Raw genomic sequence first — 17,258 nt, 5'->3', positions numbered from 1 at the left:
ATGGGTGCATGAAAACATTTAGGACACAGTATGTAGATGATAAGAACGGCAAGTGTTCTCCCTGTCATTCATCAAAATGTTGACCCAACTTTTCACACCCTACAAAAACGCCTCAACGTTTCACTATTTCACAGGTCTACGCTCCGTTGTTTTTTGTTTCTAGACCTTTTCGTCTTCAACGTCAAATCTGGCTTCTCTTCATCGCTTCCCATTCGTTCTTCCATCTCTTCCCGATCCTCTCCGATCGTCTGCTCAAATTCATCTCCGAGCTTTCTCCTCGATTCGAAAAATCGGTAAAAACCCAAAGCGATGTACAGCAATTTCAAGGAACAAGCGATCGAGTACGTGAAGCAAGCCGTACAAGAAGACAATGCCGGGAACTACAACAAGGCCTTCCCTCTCTACATGAACGCGCTCGAGTACTTCAAAACGCATCTCAAGTACGAGAAGAACCCCAAGATCAGAGAAGCCATCACCCAGAAATTCACCGAGTACCTCCGCCGCGCGGAGGAGATCCGCGCCGTTCTCGACGAAGGCGGATCGGGGCCCGGACCTAACGGCGACGCGGCGGTGGCGACGAGGCCGAAGAGTAAGCCGAAAGATGGAGGAGGAGAAGGTGGGGAGGACGCGGAGCAGTCGAAGCTCAGAGCTGGGTTGAACTCTGCGATTGTGAGGGAGAAGCCTAACATTAAGTGGACGGATGTTGCTGGGCTCGAAAGCGCTAAGCAGGCTTTGCAGGAAGCTGTGATTTTGCCTGTCAAGTTCCCACAGTTCTTCACCGGTGAGGAGTGTGAAAAGAGATGTCTTTTATGAAGTGTGTTTTGTTGATTGATTTGGTTTTTTTTTTTTAGGGAAGAGGAGGCCATGGAGAGCTTTTCTGCTGTATGGCCCGCCTGGAACAGGGAAGTCCTACTTGGCTAAAGCTGTTGCTACTGAAGCTGACTCCACCTTCTTTAGGTAACTCATTTAAAGATGATGATGATTGTGCAATATCTTAGCTCTCTCCCTCATGGATTTAAATAGGTACTAAGAGATGTAGGTAGGTGGTGGTATTGTTCTGATTATGCTCTTGAATTACTCTCTAGCTATGGTTTTTTAATGGGTTTTTGATCTCAGAGAGGATTCCTTTTGCTGCAAAGGTTTCTTCTTGTTTATCTCTATCCTGCCATATAGTTATTCTAGTCTAGGCTATCTATGCATGTTATCCTAAAAGCATCTGCAGCTGGATTTTGGAAAGCTTCTGTGTTAGAATCTAACTTTTCTATAGGAGAACAAACACATGCTGTTTTGGTTAGGCAAGCTTGCAGGTCCTTAGTTGTAAGGGTGCCACAGAGTCTTGGTTTACTGTTTCCAAGCTAGCATCTTTGTGCTGGGGTATTGGGTTTTGAGTCATAGCTGCTGGGTGTGTACGTTATGTTTGTTGTTTTTTCGATCTTCATCTTGGTTTTACAGTGTGTATACTTGGAAGTTGGAAACATGTTATGACAAAAAAGTTGTTTCCTTTTTACCTCCCAACCCTCAGCGTGTCTTCATCAGACCTGGTCTCCAAGTGGATGGGTGAAAGTGAGAAGCTAGTATCAAACCTTTTCGAGATGGCCCGTGAAAGTTCTCCCTCGATTATTTTCGTTGATGAGATAGATTCGTTGTGTGGTCAACGTGGAGAAGGAAACGAGAGTGAAGCTTCAAGGCGTATCAAAACAGAGCTTCTTGTGCAGATGCAGGTTGGAAAGCCTATCCCATCTTAACACTCTGTCATTCAATTTTAGTAGAAACATTTCCTCTCTTTACTTATCTCTTTTTCTTTCAGGGTGTTGGACATAGTGATGATAAAGTACTTGTGCTCGCAGCAACCAATACACCTTATGCTCTTGATCAGGTGAAAAAGTCATAAGAGTGAGTTGGTTCTATATTTTATTTCCCAGTGTACAAAAATACTGATATGTTGTTTTTTCAGGCTATTAGGCGACGTTTTGATAAGCGTATCTATATTCCTCTCCCAGAAGCCAAGGCTAGGCAGCACATGTTCAAAGTATAAATTTCTCATTAACTTCAAGTTTCTCGATTTAAATTATTCAAGAAAAGCATGATCCGCTTACTAATGATATGTGTGTTTGATGCAGGTCCATTTGGGAGACACGCCTCATAATTTAACTGAATCTGATTTTGAATATTTGGGGCTCAAGACAGAAGGGTTTTCTGGTTCAGATGTTTCCGTTTGTGTACGTAGCTTGGCCCTAGTGATTTATTGTTTTTCCACAGTTTGTCTCAGAAGTAGTTTTTAGATAGATGAGCCTTTATCTTGACAACCTTTCTGATTGTTGCAGGTAAAAGATGTCCTTTTTGAGCCTGTTCGCAAAACTCAAGATGCAATGTTCTTTTTCAAGTCACCTGATGGTACATGGATGCCATGTGGACCGAGGCAGCCTGGAGCTATCCAAACCACAATGCAAGATTTAGCCGCTAAAGGCCTTGCCGAAAAGGTACCCTATCAAAAGTTTAGCAGTGCATAAGTCTGCACTGCTCTTCAGTGAATTTCGTTCATCTGAATTTCCTTTAGTTAAAGACTAATTTGTTTATTTTACAGATTATTCCACCACCGATCACAAGAACCGATTTCGAGAAGGTACTTGCCAGACAGAGGCCAACAGTGAGCAAATCCGACCTTGACGTCCATGAGAGATTCACACAGGAGTTTGGAGAAGAAGGTTAATAGATTTGTCATTCCATCAAATACCTCTCAGTATCATTAGTCTCTTCACTTTCTCCTTATGTTTGATTTGATTCCAAAACATTTCATTTGCTTTATTTCTCGAAATGTGTAAAAAAATGTTCTAAATGCTTAAACAATGATTTTCTTATTTATTATTGTCACCAAAAGACCCTACATGAACAAGCTCCATCGCTACTAAAGTGATGGAAATCTATTTGTTGCATCTCTAACTACTCTTATTTCAATCTTTGCAATCAATATGGTAAAAGCATGACAATCTCCACAAACACTTTTCTGTATCGATCAACCCAAAATCAATAGCTACTCTCTCACTGCGGTGAGCAAGAATAGCTTCTTTATGGTCATCATCAATGTCCTGAAGCACATAACTTGTATCTAGCTCATACCCTATATCCTTCAGCCGTGTACTCAAATCTTCTAGCTTCGAATAGATCTGAGCTTTGAGAGGTGATAGTTGACAGTTTCCTGATACTAAAAAAAACAGAAACTCAGCTCCAGTCCAATCTACTTCTTATGTTTGTTTGTTTTTCCGTCAAAATAGGGTATAAGATGTCTCTGTCTTTAATTAGTCAATTTCTTTGATTTCGTGGAGATGGAGCTACTGGGTTTTCTAGTTTTGTGCTTCAGTTAAGACTAGGCAAAAAATAACTTTATTGGATATGCTCGAATCAAGTCAAAAAATGAAAACACACACTATTCAGAAAATAAAGTAAAGGGCTGGTTGAATCATATTCGATCTGGATTATGTTATGTTTAAGAGTAATGGAAACGATTCAAACATGAATCGACAAAAACTGTATGAAGAAATCTCCAACAGAATGAAACATGCATCATTACTTCGGTACAGTTTCCATAATGAGGCTAAGATAGACACACTCACAACAGTCACAGAAACAGGAACAGAAATAAGAGGGACGGTCGGACGGACATTGGACATGTTTCACGAAAGAAATCAACATGAAATCCTATAAACTCTGAACAATAAGGAAATCTGATTTTTATGTAAAAGACTAAAAAGTAGGTTGAGTATCAAACCAAACAAACTTTACATACATTGTACAAGTCTTTTTGAGATGAATAATTTAACATTCTTTCAAAAAAAAAGAACAATAATGAAATCAACATGTCGGACTAGAGAAACACTGTCAGTAACGTACGGTTGTTTTAATAGATTGTTGCAGAGCTTGCTTAGAGGAAAGAAGACGATACATTTATCTAGAGTCAAAACATTTTAAATATCGTAATAGAGATACAATATAAAGGTTTTATAGAATACATTCATTATCTTTGTAAAAAAATATGTCATATTTTTCGCAAGAGAATAATAACTGGAAAAAAAACATGCTTCAAAATTATATGAAACGTGTAACAAGCTCTTATCTTCGTTCTTTCTCGAATTGATTAGGGTATCGGGTTTACTTGTCTTTCATTTGGTGAATTTCTTTGATTTCGTGGAGGTGGAGCTATTGGGTATTTGGGTGGGTCTTATTATGTTCATGTTTGTAATATCCAGGTCTTCTTGTTTTGTGATGTAGAGTTAGAATTAAGAAAAAATAACTTTATTCAATATGCTCGAATCAAGTGTCTCCAAAACGATTGAAATAAATAAAACACACACGCATTATAGGGAAATAAACTTAAGAACTAAAACGATAAAGAAAAAAAACCCTTATAATTAAGGTAATCTAAAAAAAAAGGGAAACGAGTTCTTCTTAATGATGGGGTTGGGGTCTGAAGGACTGCAGCCACTTGATGAGGCGGTCCAAAGGTGACAACGGCATCTTGTTGGGAACACCTCTGGATAGTGGTCGCACCAACACTCGAAGCTTAAGCCCATCCTCACAATGACCAGTCTTCGAGGTTATGAAATAGTGGATTCCTGGTTTTGTTATCCTTACGAGGTCTTGTCCCGAATTGTGCACGGCAACAGGAGAGGAAGTGTCGCAAGATTTGAACTCAAGATCACCGCTGACTTCTAAGACGTCGTCGACTTCGTAGTTGTAGTAGAAAAGAAGATTGTCTCCCACGTGAAACTGTTTCTGCTCACTCCACTTGGCATAGAAGTCACTTTCGTCAGGAACCCTCCATTCTTGGGAGTCACCGACCTTGAAATCTTTTGCAAACGGAAGGATCTTTCTCGGTGGTGGTGGAGGAATCTGATGGTATTGGACGACAAAAACGACGAGCTTCTGTCCGGCTACGCATTGAGAATGATTTGAGCTGATGAAGAAGTGATAACCTGGTTCCGTGAGAGTCACGAGATCGTGGCCCGTTTTGTAGACAGCTTGAGGAGAAGCAGAGTTGCAGAATTGGTATTCGAAAGCACTGGAAACTCGAGTGACGTCGTTGACGTTACCATCGTATTCAAAGAGCAGAGAATCCCCCACCTGGAATTCCTTACGCCTAGCCCAAGTGTAATAGGTGCCGCCCTTCGCTCTCCATCCCTCCGAGTCTCCGACTTGGTAAATTTTTGCCGAGCAACAACATCCCATTAGAACCATCACAAGCACGAAGCATAAGACTCTTGCTGTTGTTGCCATTATCAATAGAAGACGGATAGGAAATAAGAAAGATAATCCAAAAAGAAAACTTTAGGAAGACCAATGACGTTGATGCTGAGTATGTGAGTAAGATAAAACAAGACCGTAACTCTCTTTATATAAGCTTTGCGGAACCTAATCCTTGCCGCTTAAGGATTTTACTTTAATATGAATTTTGATATTTTAATCCTGTTTGTTATATTGTATGTTTTGTTTTTTCCTTTTTCGAAAAAAAAACAAAGCTTAAAGATCTTTCTAATCCTTTTCTAATCATGTTTGTGTTGAATTTTCATTAAGCTGAGTTGGTTATTCTAATAACTGTTTTGGACTGTATTTGCTTTCTTTATTCCTTTTTCTAATCAAATTTGCTTTCTTTTTTCCTTTTTTTTTTTAACTTTGAGTCACCTAGAGTAATGTATAATCTATTTTACTAAAATATAGTCAATATTTGTATCTACTGTTAATACATCATAATAAAATCATTTAATTAATTATTTAATATTATTTACATTAATCAATTAAATATACAAAAAAATTATTAAAAATGCATCAATTAATTTGCAATTAGTAATATAATATTATTATAAATTAATGTTATTTAAAATTTCACTAAAAAATAAATAAAATTATATGCTATTTTTATAAATTTTATAATTAGTCCTCATTATATTAAAATAAAAAATAATATATAAATTCAATCTAAAAATTATATCAAATTACTAAATTTTCCTATTTTATTTTCAATGATTTAATTTAAATATATGTTTCTCAATTTCATATGAAACTATACAAATATTCATTCTACCTCGCTGTGACATCTTTTGTATCTTCTGTTTTTTTTTTTCAAATAATATATATCAAAATAAAACTTTTCTCCACTAGTTGTATTGAGCCCATATAAAGTCTTGGAAATTAAATGGGCCTAATGAAAGTGTACCGGTAATATAAACCGGGCGCATTGATAGAGAGAAGAGAACAAACGCCCTAAAACCCTAACTGTATATATAAATAAACCACTTTCCTTATTACCTCATTTCCTCTTCGTCGCCGTCTACGAAAACTCCTACAGCTCCTCCTCCGATATCCATTCAATAACTTCCCCAGTAAGCTCCTCATATCCTTCTTCTTGAACTACATTCTATTGAGCTTATTTCTTACTTGTGTGTTCTCAGAAAATGAAGGTTGTCGCTGCGTTCTTACTCGCCGTTTTGAGCGGGAAAGCTTCTCCAACCAGTGCCGATATCAAGGACATCCTTGGATCAGGTTCGTGCTTCAGTTTTTGTGAATAGAGAGTTCGATGCGTGAGAAGTTTTGTAATGAGAATGTGTATAGTGAGTTCATTGAATAAGTAATTAGGTCTGTAATGAGAATGTGTTCAGTGGGTTAATTGATTTAGTAATTAGTTTTTGGGATTGATTGTTATGGGAGAAGAACAAGTAATGGAATGTGACATTTGTTTTATGTTTCATTTTGCAGTTGGGGCTGAAACAGAAGATGCTCAGATTGAGCTTTTGTTGAAGGAAGTTAAAGGGAAAGACTGTGCTGAGCTAATTGCTGTCGGAAGGGAGAAGCTAGCTTCTGTCCCGTGCGGCGGTGGTGGTGTTGCGATGGCTTCTGCTCCATCTGCTGGCGGTGGAGGAGGTGCTGCTCCTGCGGCTGAGGCCAAGAAGGAAGAGAAGAAAGAAGAGAAGGAAGAATCCGATGATGTAAGTTTCACTTCCTTTCTAGCTCACGTTTTACAACATTATTTAGTGAAATTTTGACGGCTCATGGAAGAATCTGTTGTTTTCTTGCAGGACATGGGTTTCAGTCTATTCGAGTAAAGCGGGTATACTTGGCTTCTATTTTTGTCATTCACCTTTTAAAATTTTTGTTGTTGTTTCTTAGTTTGTACTCGATCAATGTCTTTAACATTCCTGAAATTCTCAAGAGATTTTTACACAAATATAATCCGCATTGTTATTTCAAGTTCTTGCTTTTTAACTTCAGCATTTACATATTAAAGATCCTCACTAATTATTTATACAAAACCATTTACTTTGGATTTCTGATCTATGCACCCAAAAGAAACTTGATATTTTGTGTTATTTGTTCTGATTAAGTTATATGAATTCCCCACCAGCCTTTACACTTAAACAGTACTCACCAAATGTCACTTGCCAAGAACTTTAGCTAAGATTTCAATTTAACTCGCTAGATCAAAGGAGAGCAGAAAGATTCAATGTTCTTAAAAGAGAAAATGTCAATCTGAAACTTAATAACTCCGAAGTTTCTCATACTATATGAATGAGCCACTCTATTTCATTCACTCTACTGAATCATTCTTCCACCTTTTCCACTCTTGAACCTCTGACTGCTGCTTCTTTCACTTGATTTCTTGTAGCAACCAATAAACAGCCGCCACACCACGACAAGCACATTTTTGTCCTTTTCTGGGTGCTTTTACTTTCCAAGCAAAGACTTGAATCTTGGTTATACTGCGTTCCAAAACATCCATCTTTTCTTCAGTTTTCAATAAGTTTCGAGTTATCCAATATCTAGATTTAAATGTGACTGGCTATTTCTACTGTAATTCTAACAAAATGTATCATAATAGATGAATTGGGTTTATGGCCAAACTCCTCATGAGAGATATATAAGCAGAAGTAATATAATCCTCTAGCAGTCCAACATCCTATTCCTTCGATACTTGATTAATTAATGAGATCGCTAATTCTCATGTTTGGATGCAATACTAGGATAGACGGATGAGTCGGTTTAGCTGGCATAGCATGGACCCAAGAGCCCTCACATACATTTACTTCATATCCAAAATGAATCTTCTGTCTCATTTTCGATAGCAATAGTTTTTTGCCATTAAAATACTAATCCAAAGAGGATGGACTATTACAGAAATTATTCGTAACGGCATAACTCATTATGTATTATGTAGTATCGTCCCTTCCTTCCCCACAGATCCTGACTCTATGCATCCAGAAAAAGTGTAAGTTATGGCATACATGTTATGTTTATATTCTTGTTTTATCCTTCAGTTATATTCTCTCAATTCATCTTTATAAAAATAATGTGAGAACTATGCTTATAAAGTCGGATCCTCAAATAGAGTCAAGCATTTATGTAAAAATATTATGTAAGTATTTAGAGGATTTAGCATATAAAGATCTTCAAGCATTTATGTAAAAATATTATGTAAGTTTAGTCTCCTAATTGATATCAAACCAATGGATAAATAGTTGTGTGTACTCTAAAATGTGATATATATATAATTTTCAAATGTTAATTTTGTTTGCAAATTTAACGAAAATATTTAAGTGATAAAATATCACAAATTTAGTAAAAATTGGGTTTGGACTTTAGTATATGGATTGGCCCAGAAGAGAAAAGAAAAAGTGGGATTAACCATAATTTTGCTGGGCAAAGACGAAACAGAGCCTTCCTTGAGCACTGTAAAAAAAAAAACCAGAAAGCACACCTCTAAAGTCAAGCTCCTTGCCCGTAAACGGAGACCGAACCTGATCTCTAGATCTCTTCCTGTCTTTAATTTTCGCGGGAGATCCATCGATCGAGATATTATTCTTGTGCTTCCTCTCTGATCTAGAATATCTCAAGGGCTAGCTATGATCTGAAATGAAATGAGATGCAGCCTAATCTCTTCCCATTCGGCTCTGTTTTGGGTAATCCGTTCCTATTCAATGGCGGAGATCTAAGCGAGGGTGGTGGTGGTGGTGGTGGTGGGTTCGAGAGCTCTAGGCTTTTCTTCTTACTTCCTCTCTTGTTGTCCCAAGGCCAAGGCATGGATTTATCCAAGGTTGGCGAAAAGTTCCTCAGCTCTGTTAAGTCCGCTTCATCCCTTGGACTCTTACCCTCTCCTCCTTCTTCCTCTGATCGCCCTCAGGTACTACTCTCTTCTCTCTTTGATTACTCTCTCAATGTAAAATATCTTCCCCCATTGTGTCTGTGTAGATTCCGGCACGTGCTGCTGCTGCTGCTGCTGTTGCTCGTGCTTTGGCTGCCCTTCCTCCTGATCAGAGGTTAAGTATCTCTTCCACCGCTACAGAGCTTAGCTCCATATATGGTAACAGGCCTCCTCCTCAAGACGTTGAAGAGCTTGAACAAGGCTTCTACGAAGAGGTGTGTGTTGTGTATAGTTTCATAAGGGCTGTTCGTTTGGTTGCCGCAGGTACCGGCGGCAGCGTCAACACTCTGTGTCAACTCTTGTTCGTTTCGTTGCGTCTGACGCCGCGTCCTGCGGCTGACGCCGATAAAACCTGCGGTCGCGATATAATATGCAGCAGCGGCAGCGTCAGCGTCAGCGTCTGCGAAACGAACAACAACTGTCCTCATTGACGCTGCCGCCGCCGCTGACGCTGCCGCTGCCGCTGACGCCGAAACCTGCGGCAACCAAACGAACAGGACTATGGTTACTTTAATTTTATCACTGAGCCACATTTCCATTCTTGTTTCTTCTCATGTAGGATTTTGATCCGGTGAGACATATTTTGGAGAATGTGCCCGATGATCAAAGTGATCTAGCTTATTTTGAGAAGCAGGTATAACTAACTAACTAACTCCTTGTCAAGTAACTGATGCGTCTATCCTGACTTAGTATTGTTTTGTTTAATAACTTTAAAAGGTTTGTCTGTTGTATAGGCCACCCTGAGGTTAGTACAGCTGGATAGAGTGGCAGAAAGTCTGTCTCACCATGTTATGGAGCATCATGAAGTAATGGGTAAGTACCTTGAAATTGAATAGACTTCCTCTTTTAAGAAAATTGATGTTGAGTGAAAGGATCGTCTGCATTCGGATTTGTGAATACTACTAATATTCACTTTTGGCCAGTGAAGGGGATGAATTTGGTTAGAGAACTGGAAAAAGATTTGAAGATTGCAAATGTCATCTGCAAGGTAAGGTGTTCATGTTCTGTTCCTTAATATACAGTGGTTTCGGTTTTTCTATCTTGCCTATAGCTAATTTGACTTTGATGTTACTGCCAGAATGGAAGAAGGAATTTGACTTCTTCTATGAATGAGGCTTCAAGAGATCTTATTGTACACACTCATTCCAAAAAGAAGCAAGCTCTTCTGGTATTTATTCCAGTTATCTAGTCCGCTGATCGTTTCTGTAATCAGTTTACTTGAAAAATATATCCATGCTTTGAAAAACTCCCATTAATACGCTCAGAAGTTTATGTACAGTACTGTTATTCTACATGATACTTTATTAAATACATAAGTACTGTGTACTGTCGCCTCATCAACAAAGATCCAAGTGTATAATACCTTAATATCGTGAAGATTTATTTTCTATCATGCCTTTTTGCTTCTCTAAATACCCTTGTAATCAATACATCATGTACGTTTAAACAATTTACTCGACTTGCAGGACATGCTTCCTATACTAACTGATCTTCGCCATGCAAGAGTAATGCAGTCAAGTCTTGAAGACCTTGTTGAAGAAGGAAACTATTGCAAGGTATATTCTTTTGTATTAGTATTATGGTGAAATCATGCTATGAAACTAACAAGTGACCAGGAAATGCATTCCATATTGTGTAGGCATTTCAAGTTCTGTCTGAGTATTTGCAGCTTCTTGACAGTCTCTCTGAGTTTTCAGCTATCCAAGAGATGACCCGTGGTGTTGAGGTAGTTCTGACTTATTCATGACCAAACATTGTCTTCATAATTCTCTTTTGTCAGTCGGTTAAACTTCTCATATTCTATTTAAGGTTTGGTTAGGAAGAACTCTGCATAAGCTGGATTCACTTTTGATGGGCGTTTGCCAGGAGTTCAAAGAAGATAGTTATATAATGGTTAGTAATCCAACTCCTCATGTTAAACGCTCTCCTTCAAGATTTGAATTATAAAGCATTGAACTTTGAGCCTTCAAAATAGTCGGAAAATTAGAAATTTGCTTCAGCTGCAATTGTTAACTTGCTTATGTGCTCATTCTTTCAGGTCCTCGACGCTTATGCACTGATTGGTGATGTCTCTGGTCTTGCGGAGAAGATACAAAGCTTCTTCATGCAAGAAGTTATCTCAGAAACCCACTCAGTGCTAAAGACTGTTGTTGGGGAGGTATGTGAGCTAAATATTCCATTATTGGTCCTGTAGACTTGATGTTGAGGTAGTACATGCTTGGATGCTTGCTGGTGTATATGGTGCAATTGTTTCCTTTATCATTTTGGTGGTGTATGGCTCAAGCTTTTTTCTTGTAGCTTAGGTAAACTTTTGTTCCTAGCAGATACACTAGATAAATATATTGAACGCTTAACAAGTTTGGTTTTCTGAATGGTAATCACTTATATTTTGAAAATCTAAAGATGGTTACAATTTTTTTTTACATAAATCTAATATTTGTTTGATTTCTTTTCCATGCTATCTTTGCCGTATGCAGCACTGTTTTTTAACCTCATCCTACATATCAAACCAATCAGGTTGTTGATCTTGTGGTTTATTTTTTGTTGTAGGATAACAGTGCAGCCACCCAATTTAGTAGGTATGTTTTATGCACCTGAGTTATTCCGGGTACCTGTTACAGTATCTAACACTCACTTCTGGTTCCTTTTTTGTTTTGGTTCTAGTATTCTTGCTGATTTATTAAATTATTTTCAGACTTACATACAGCGATCTATGTATTCAGACACCAGAATCCAAGTTCAGACAATGTCTTTTGAGAACACTAGCTGTGCTATTTCAATTAATATATTCGTACCATCAGATAATGAGTTTCACTCCAGAAATGAAGGTAGGTTCCATTCCCTACTTGAGTTTGTATTTAACATTTTGTAACTATTGACAGGGTTCTTGAAATAGCTTCTGGTTCTAGTTTCAGTGCTAGTTATTCGTTATCAGATTTTAGTCTTAAACTTCTCTGTCCAGACTTTTTAGCCTACTGTCTGAGCAAAAACTCTCTGTAATTAAAGAGTCTTAGCATACATGTGTGTTTGTTTAGTTTTGTAGCATGTAGAACTCTTACTTGTTTTGTTGATATGCATTTGATCTCAGAAGTTATATTTAATCATGTATGCAAGTCTTCGGTTAATACTTGGTCTTAGTTGATATGCTTAAGTGGGTTTTTAAAATCTCTTTTGAGTACTCTTTGTCTAGTATCCAAGAATTTCCATAAGTTCTTTGATTTTAGTACGATGCTTTTACTTTATGCCCTTTGCTTGAAGGACAATGGGTCATAAAATCTACTCTCTGCTGGCTTCTTCGCTCGGTATCTTATGCATTGTCAACTTCCTTTAGGTTCAATTTCGTTTAATACACTATAAAGGGCTAAGCTTCTGAACTGGAACAGGTAGAAGATTTGATCTCAACTAGTTCTGCAACAACTCAAAAGATTGATTCAGTGACAGACACTTCATGCGACCCACAGGGTGGTGGTCTCTCTTCAACCATGAGTTCAGCAAGCATACCTTCTTCTACCATTTCTGCTGAAGAATCTGTTGGAAGTGAAACCTCCAGTCCCGTGCAGCAAGCGTCTAATAGTGCAATAGACGAGTCTAGGGATTCTGGAGATACAGTATCTAATGGCGAGTCACCATGGTACTATCTACGAAAAGAGAGTGCTGGTTTTGTTTCAGGAACTCTGCAGAGAGGACGAAGAAATCTATGGCAACTCACAACAAGCCGTGTGTCAGTTTTGCTCTCATCGCCAGCTGCTTCTTCAACAAGTATACATCAGTTCCTTAAAAACTATGAAGACCTGAGCGTCTTTATCCTTGCTGGGGAAGCCTTCTGTGGATTTGAAGTTGTTGACTTTAGGGAGAAGCTAAAGGCTGTATGCGAAAATTATTTCACTGCGTTTCATAGGCAAAGCATGCATGTAAGTTCAGTTTCACAATTCCAGTTGGACTACATTGTACCTAGTTACTTTCATGTATCACCTCTCCTACATTAAGGTTAAGTTTTTGTTTGTTTTTTCTCCCTAACAGGCGCTTAAAATGGTCCTGGAGAAGGAGACATGGACGAGATTGCCACCTGATACAGTGCAAGCTATAAATTTTGCTGGTCTTGTGGGGGATGGGGCTCCCCTTATTATTTCTTCCCGAAGTGCCTCTGGTTCTTCCAGATTCCCTCTCTCAACTGATCCGAGTGGGAACAGAAGTGGTGGATTCTCATATTGGCTGAAAAGTGGAAACCCTTTCTCAGCAAAGTTAACTTACTATAGAGAAGATCAAGACTACTCCTCAGACAGTGGAGCTGCCTCTGAAGATCAAGACTACTCCTCAGACGTTGTGAATTCCAAGGTAAGAGATAGAAAAGGCATTAACGGAGGTAGTCCTGTTTCAGGAGATGAAAATGAAGACCTTCATGCTGACTATATTGATGAAGATAGTCAGCTTCCAAGACGAAGTTTTACACGTAGTATATCAAGGAGTTCTTCTTCACATTTGAGTACTAATGATGATTTGAAAGCTCAAACAGGATCGTCGCTGTGCCTTCTAAGGTAGTATAACATGCGGTTTAGCAAATGCTTGAAGCCTTCCCATATATATTTTAAACCGGTTACTTTTGTGTGTTTTTTTTGTCTTAGATCAATGGATAAGTACGCGAGGCTTATGCAGAAACTTGAACTCGTTAATGTCGAATTCCTTAAGGTACCAATCCAAATTCTAGGAATTTTTGCAGATTTTCTTTACTTTTTTTTCGTTTCTAAAGAGTATGTTTTACACCTGTTTGGGATTCTGTAGGGAATATGCCAATTGTTTGGGGTCTTTTTCTATTTCGTGTATCAAGTATTTGGTCAAGAGAATACAAATTCAGGTGGAAAAGGAGTCTCCAACTCTTCCAGCCGTGAGTAACTGATTCGTTTCCTTTTGATGCTCCTCTTTGTATATAATGTTACTCCCAACCAGCTTCAATGTGGTTATGTTTTAGCTTACATTTTGCTCAACGTAGAATATATTCCAAAATTTTGAATGCAGATCGTTTGAAAAGCTGCTTATCCCGGATATCACAAGAGTGTGAGCAATGGATAAAACCTCAGTTTTCATCATCATCTCCATCTTCTTCACTTGCTTTTCCCAACACAGTTCATAGTCTTGCGGACGTGACTCCTTCAAGTCCCTTAAATACAACATCTGGTCACGTATCAGGCATATCTTTTAGTCTCAAGGTACACCGTGGGGAATCTGAAAACTGTGATCAGTGTTGTTTTCTGTCGAGTAGTAGATTATAAAAAGGTTCCTTATTGCTTGCAGGAAAGATGTGCTGCAGTGGACACTGTTTCTCTTGTGGCTCGAATATTGCATAAATCAAAGGCTCATCTTCAATCGATGCTTATGTCAAGAAATGGCTCCTTGGTTGAAGACTTCTTTGGTCAACTGGTATGTGACGCTTTCAGTTTTGATTCCTTATAAACTATTGCCTTATGTGGCTGTGCTATTGACAACATTGCATACAGTTTGAATATAGATAGACCTCTGTAGTTATCCAATAGTCTCTTGCCTCTTTAAAAATAATGGATTCTGAAGGATGATCATAAGTAGTTTCATTGCACTCCTTTGTTATAATAATTTCTTAAATATATTAGTCAAGAACTGTTTATATACAATATGTGTGATATCAAATATATTTGAAAGAGCTTGCATTAAGTGGAATGATTCAATCAGGTTGGTTCCGTACCTGATCTGACAGAGCACTTACACAGGACAACTGCAAGGATCCTGCTGCATGTTAATGGGTAAATTGCCAATCTAATTAAGAAAGTTATTAGTGGATTGCCTTCTGTTCTTATTCTTACTGAACTCTGGATTCTTAAAACTGTTATATAACTATAAATTCAAGCGGGATGATTTTTATATTGTCTGTTCTCATTGGGGGTATGTATATCCATTAACCTTTAATTGATTTTGCAGATATGTTGACCGGATTGCTAATTCTAAATGGGAAGTCAAGGAGCTTGGAGTGGAGCATAATGGGTTTGTTACTTCCTTCTGTTACTCCATTTGCTCCTCCAAATTTGTACTTGCAACTTTAATTCGTGTCATACTCAACTATATTGATGTTCATAGTCTTACAAAAGTATTCTTTTAGAGTGCTCATGTTGTAATTATTAGCTGAGTTAAGATTTAGATATTCAGCAAACGGTGTTGATGCCCTTAAAACAGATTCTGACTATTCATTAGTTTGCTGCCATCTTATATGTACTTCTTACTATTTGAACAAACAGGTATGTTGATTTGATGCTTGGGGAATTCAAACACTACAAAACAAGGCTTGCACACGGAGGCATTCCACAGGAAGTAAATGACTCTCTGACCTCATCAATTCTAGGAGTTGATTACACTTTCTTACCAAACTTTAAACTCTTTTTCGTTTATATAGGTCCAAAACCTCCTACTGGAATATGGCGTTGAAATATTTGCGGAGACGCTGGTGGAAGGTCTATCTCGAATAAAAAGATGCACCGATGAAGGACGTGCTCTCATGTCATTAGATATTCAGGTACTTTGCCTCTTTGTTTGCTTTGTTTTCCAGTGTAGTTTCTTCTACACAACATCAAGAATTGTGTACACGAAAGAATGGAAGTATCAGTTAACCTTTAAACACATTCTGATACTGATATACAATATCAATAAACAATTCATCTGGAAAGATGGTCATGATAGGACAAACCTTTACTCTTTGTTGATGAGATAAAAGTAAACACAAACAATTGATAAATTGCATCAGATAGGGATATATTCTGGTTGACACTATCTATTGTTTTGTAGGTTCTAATAAACGGGCTACAACACTTTGTGCCAACAAATGTGAAACCCAAGTTACAGATAGTGGACACATTTATCAAGGTAAGCAAAACAGTGACTTATATGGTAGTGCAGACTGATGTGCCCACATTTAAAACCGAAATCAACACTCATTTTTGTAGGCATACTATCTACCAGAGACGGAGTATGTCCACTGGGCAAGGGGTCATCCGGTAAGCAAACAAATCTTCCTTTTCTTTTTAATGGATATAAGATTTGATGAAAATGTGTAAACAATGATAAATATACAGGAATATACAAAAGGACAGGTCGTAGGACTTGTGACTTTAGTAGCCACCATGAAAGGCTGGAAGAGGAAAACGCGGCTAGAAGTAGTGGAGAAGATTGAATCAGCTGCTGCGTAGAGATCTAAATTTAGAAGCAAGCTTCTACAACTTCCAGCAACAGCGAGTAATATTTACATGTATCGAGTGCTGTAAATTTCAGGAAAGGCTCTTCTTGATTACTGTCGTTGCTTATGGCTTTGTGTTAAAGATCCTCCTGAAGTTGTACAGTCCTGAAGAGACTGTAACACACACATTTCGCCCTACGCCCTGTATTGTCAAATCCTTAATCTCGACTATATGGTGCAAAACCATTTTAGCCACTAACAAGTGAAACCATTTTGTGATTATGAACATTACCATCTTCAGTTTTGTTTCATTCTTTTTGTTATCTTATCGACTATTTCTATAATATTATGTGAGAAGTAAACATATATGTATTATGTTAATGTTAATTATTATACATGGGTCATATCAATGAAATAAAAGTATTTTCATCAACAATTATTATTTTGTTCACTTGTTCTTTAACTAATCATATTTATTCTAATTTTTAGATGAAATAATTTTATTTCAAAAAGAAATATCTCAAAATATCTTGGTCACTTAAGACGAATATGGACCCATGTTATAAGGCGCATTTGAAGGTCCGGAGAAAAAGTCTATATGTATGCTGCACCTTTTTTTTGGAGATTAGTCTGAGGTTTTCCCAGGTTAATAAGAAAAAAATTAAAATCTTTACAAAATATCTGAGAAAAGTATTCACAATATGTTTTTTACTAATCCAATTCTATAAGTAATATTAGCAAATTAATTTTATTTCTAAGTATTAATATTTTAATAAAAAATTAATAACTATAGATTATACAAACTTTCTTATTATAGATGGTGTTGTTTTTAAATAATCTGCTACAGATACACTGTCAAAGTTCGAAAATTGGTATACA

General features: G+C 37.5%; 4 protein-coding genes across 6 annotated transcripts; 3 read left to right on the top strand and 1 right to left on the bottom strand.

Moving 5' to 3' along the window:
- Positions 1–186: 186 nt before the first annotated feature.
- LOC103858309 (protein SUPPRESSOR OF K(+) TRANSPORT GROWTH DEFECT 1) lies at positions 187–16,217 on the top strand. Of its 2 annotated transcripts, XR_004456412.1 has the most exons (10): positions 187–781; positions 852–957; positions 1,523–1,721; positions 1,808–1,876; positions 1,955–2,029; positions 2,121–2,219; positions 2,325–2,480; positions 2,585–2,770; positions 6,628–6,642; positions 16,206–16,217. XR_004456412.1 is itself a non-coding variant. In XM_009135639.3 (8 exons), the coding sequence occupies exons 1-8, from the start codon at positions 310–312 to the stop codon at positions 2,708–2,710; spliced, it is 1,302 nt and encodes a 433-aa protein (XP_009133887.2). In that variant the 5' UTR covers positions 187–309; the 3' UTR covers positions 2,711–2,884. The 2 variants fall into 2 exon arrangements, 1 of the variants encoding a protein (XP_009133887.2); XM_009135639.3 differs by lacking the exons at positions 6,628–6,642; positions 16,206–16,217 and having other exon boundaries at positions 2,585–2,884.
- On the bottom strand, positions 4,126–5,987 carry LOC103858308. Its single transcript, XM_009135638.3, has one exon. The coding sequence runs from the start codon at positions 5,269–5,271 to the stop codon at positions 4,444–4,446; it is 828 nt and encodes a 275-aa protein (XP_009133886.1). The 5' UTR covers positions 5,272–5,987; the 3' UTR covers positions 4,126–4,443.
- On the top strand, positions 6,208–7,254 carry LOC103858307 (60S acidic ribosomal protein P2-1). The gene is made up of 4 exons (XM_009135637.3): positions 6,208–6,374; positions 6,444–6,534; positions 6,748–6,977; positions 7,068–7,254. Exons 2-4 carry the CDS (start codon positions 6,447–6,449, stop codon positions 7,092–7,094), a joined length of 345 nt encoding a protein of 114 aa, XP_009133885.1. The 5' UTR covers positions 6,208–6,374; positions 6,444–6,446; the 3' UTR covers positions 7,095–7,254.
- On the top strand, positions 8,640–16,808 carry LOC103858305 (syndetin). 2 transcript variants are annotated; one of them, XM_009135635.2, is made up of 25 exons: positions 8,640–9,166; positions 9,235–9,402; positions 9,747–9,821; positions 9,922–10,000; positions 10,111–10,175; positions 10,266–10,355; positions 10,654–10,743; positions 10,827–10,913; positions 10,997–11,080; positions 11,226–11,345; positions 11,738–11,766; positions 11,883–12,015; positions 12,571–13,098; positions 13,208–13,722; positions 13,810–13,873; positions 13,967–14,069; positions 14,201–14,391; positions 14,477–14,602; positions 14,888–14,958; positions 15,134–15,196; positions 15,448–15,520; positions 15,603–15,722; positions 15,992–16,069; positions 16,150–16,200; positions 16,279–16,808. In XM_009135635.2, the coding sequence occupies exons 1-25, from the start codon at positions 8,909–8,911 to the stop codon at positions 16,390–16,392; spliced, it is 3,375 nt and encodes a 1,124-aa protein (XP_009133883.1). In that variant the 5' UTR covers positions 8,640–8,908; the 3' UTR covers positions 16,393–16,808. The 2 variants fall into 2 exon arrangements, with proteins under 2 accessions (XP_009133883.1, XP_009133884.1); XM_009135636.3 differs by lacking the exons at positions 8,640–9,166; positions 9,235–9,402 and having other exon boundaries at positions 10,116–10,175.
- The last annotated feature ends 450 nt before the right edge of the window (positions 16,809–17,258 follow it).

Source organism: Brassica rapa, chromosome A03 (assembly GCF_000309985.2).
Source record: "Brassica rapa cultivar Chiifu-401-42 chromosome A03, CAAS_Brap_v3.01, whole genome shotgun sequence".
NCBI classification, from domain to species: Eukaryota; Viridiplantae; Streptophyta; class Magnoliopsida; order Brassicales; family Brassicaceae; genus Brassica; species Brassica rapa.
The sequence above is the reverse complement of the archived record's forward strand: the minus strand, read 5'-3'. Positions and strand labels throughout refer to the sequence as shown.

Coding starts and splice junctions, on each gene's coding strand:
- LOC103858309 (XM_009135639.3), top strand. CDS start 310: ATGTACAGCAATTTCAAGGAACAAGCGATCGAGTACGTGAAGCAAGCC. Junction 2,220..2,324: donor GTTCAGATGTTTCCGTTTGT/GTACGTAGCTTG, acceptor TGATTGTTGCAG/GTAAAAGATGTCCTTTTTGA. Junction 2,481..2,584: donor CTAAAGGCCTTGCCGAAAAG/GTACCCTATCAA, acceptor TTTATTTTACAG/ATTATTCCACCACCGATCAC.
- LOC103858308 (XM_009135638.3), bottom strand. CDS start 5,271: ATGGCAACAACAGCAAGAGTCTTATGCTTCGTGCTTGTGATGGTTCTA.
- LOC103858307 (XM_009135637.3), top strand. CDS start 6,447: ATGAAGGTTGTCGCTGCGTTCTTACTCGCCGTTTTGAGCGGGAAAGCT. Junction 6,535..6,747: donor CAAGGACATCCTTGGATCAG/GTTCGTGCTTCA, acceptor TTCATTTTGCAG/TTGGGGCTGAAACAGAAGAT. Junction 6,978..7,067: donor AGAAGGAAGAATCCGATGAT/GTAAGTTTCACT, acceptor GTTTTCTTGCAG/GACATGGGTTTCAGTCTATT.
- LOC103858305 (XM_009135635.2), top strand. CDS start 8,909: ATGCAGCCTAATCTCTTCCCATTCGGCTCTGTTTTGGGTAATCCGTTC. Junction 12,016..12,570: donor GTTTCACTCCAGAAATGAAG/GTAGGTTCCATT, acceptor GAACTGGAACAG/GTAGAAGATTTGATCTCAAC. Junction 14,070..14,200: donor AGTCTCCAACTCTTCCAGCC/GTGAGTAACTGA, acceptor TTTTGAATGCAG/ATCGTTTGAAAAGCTGCTTA.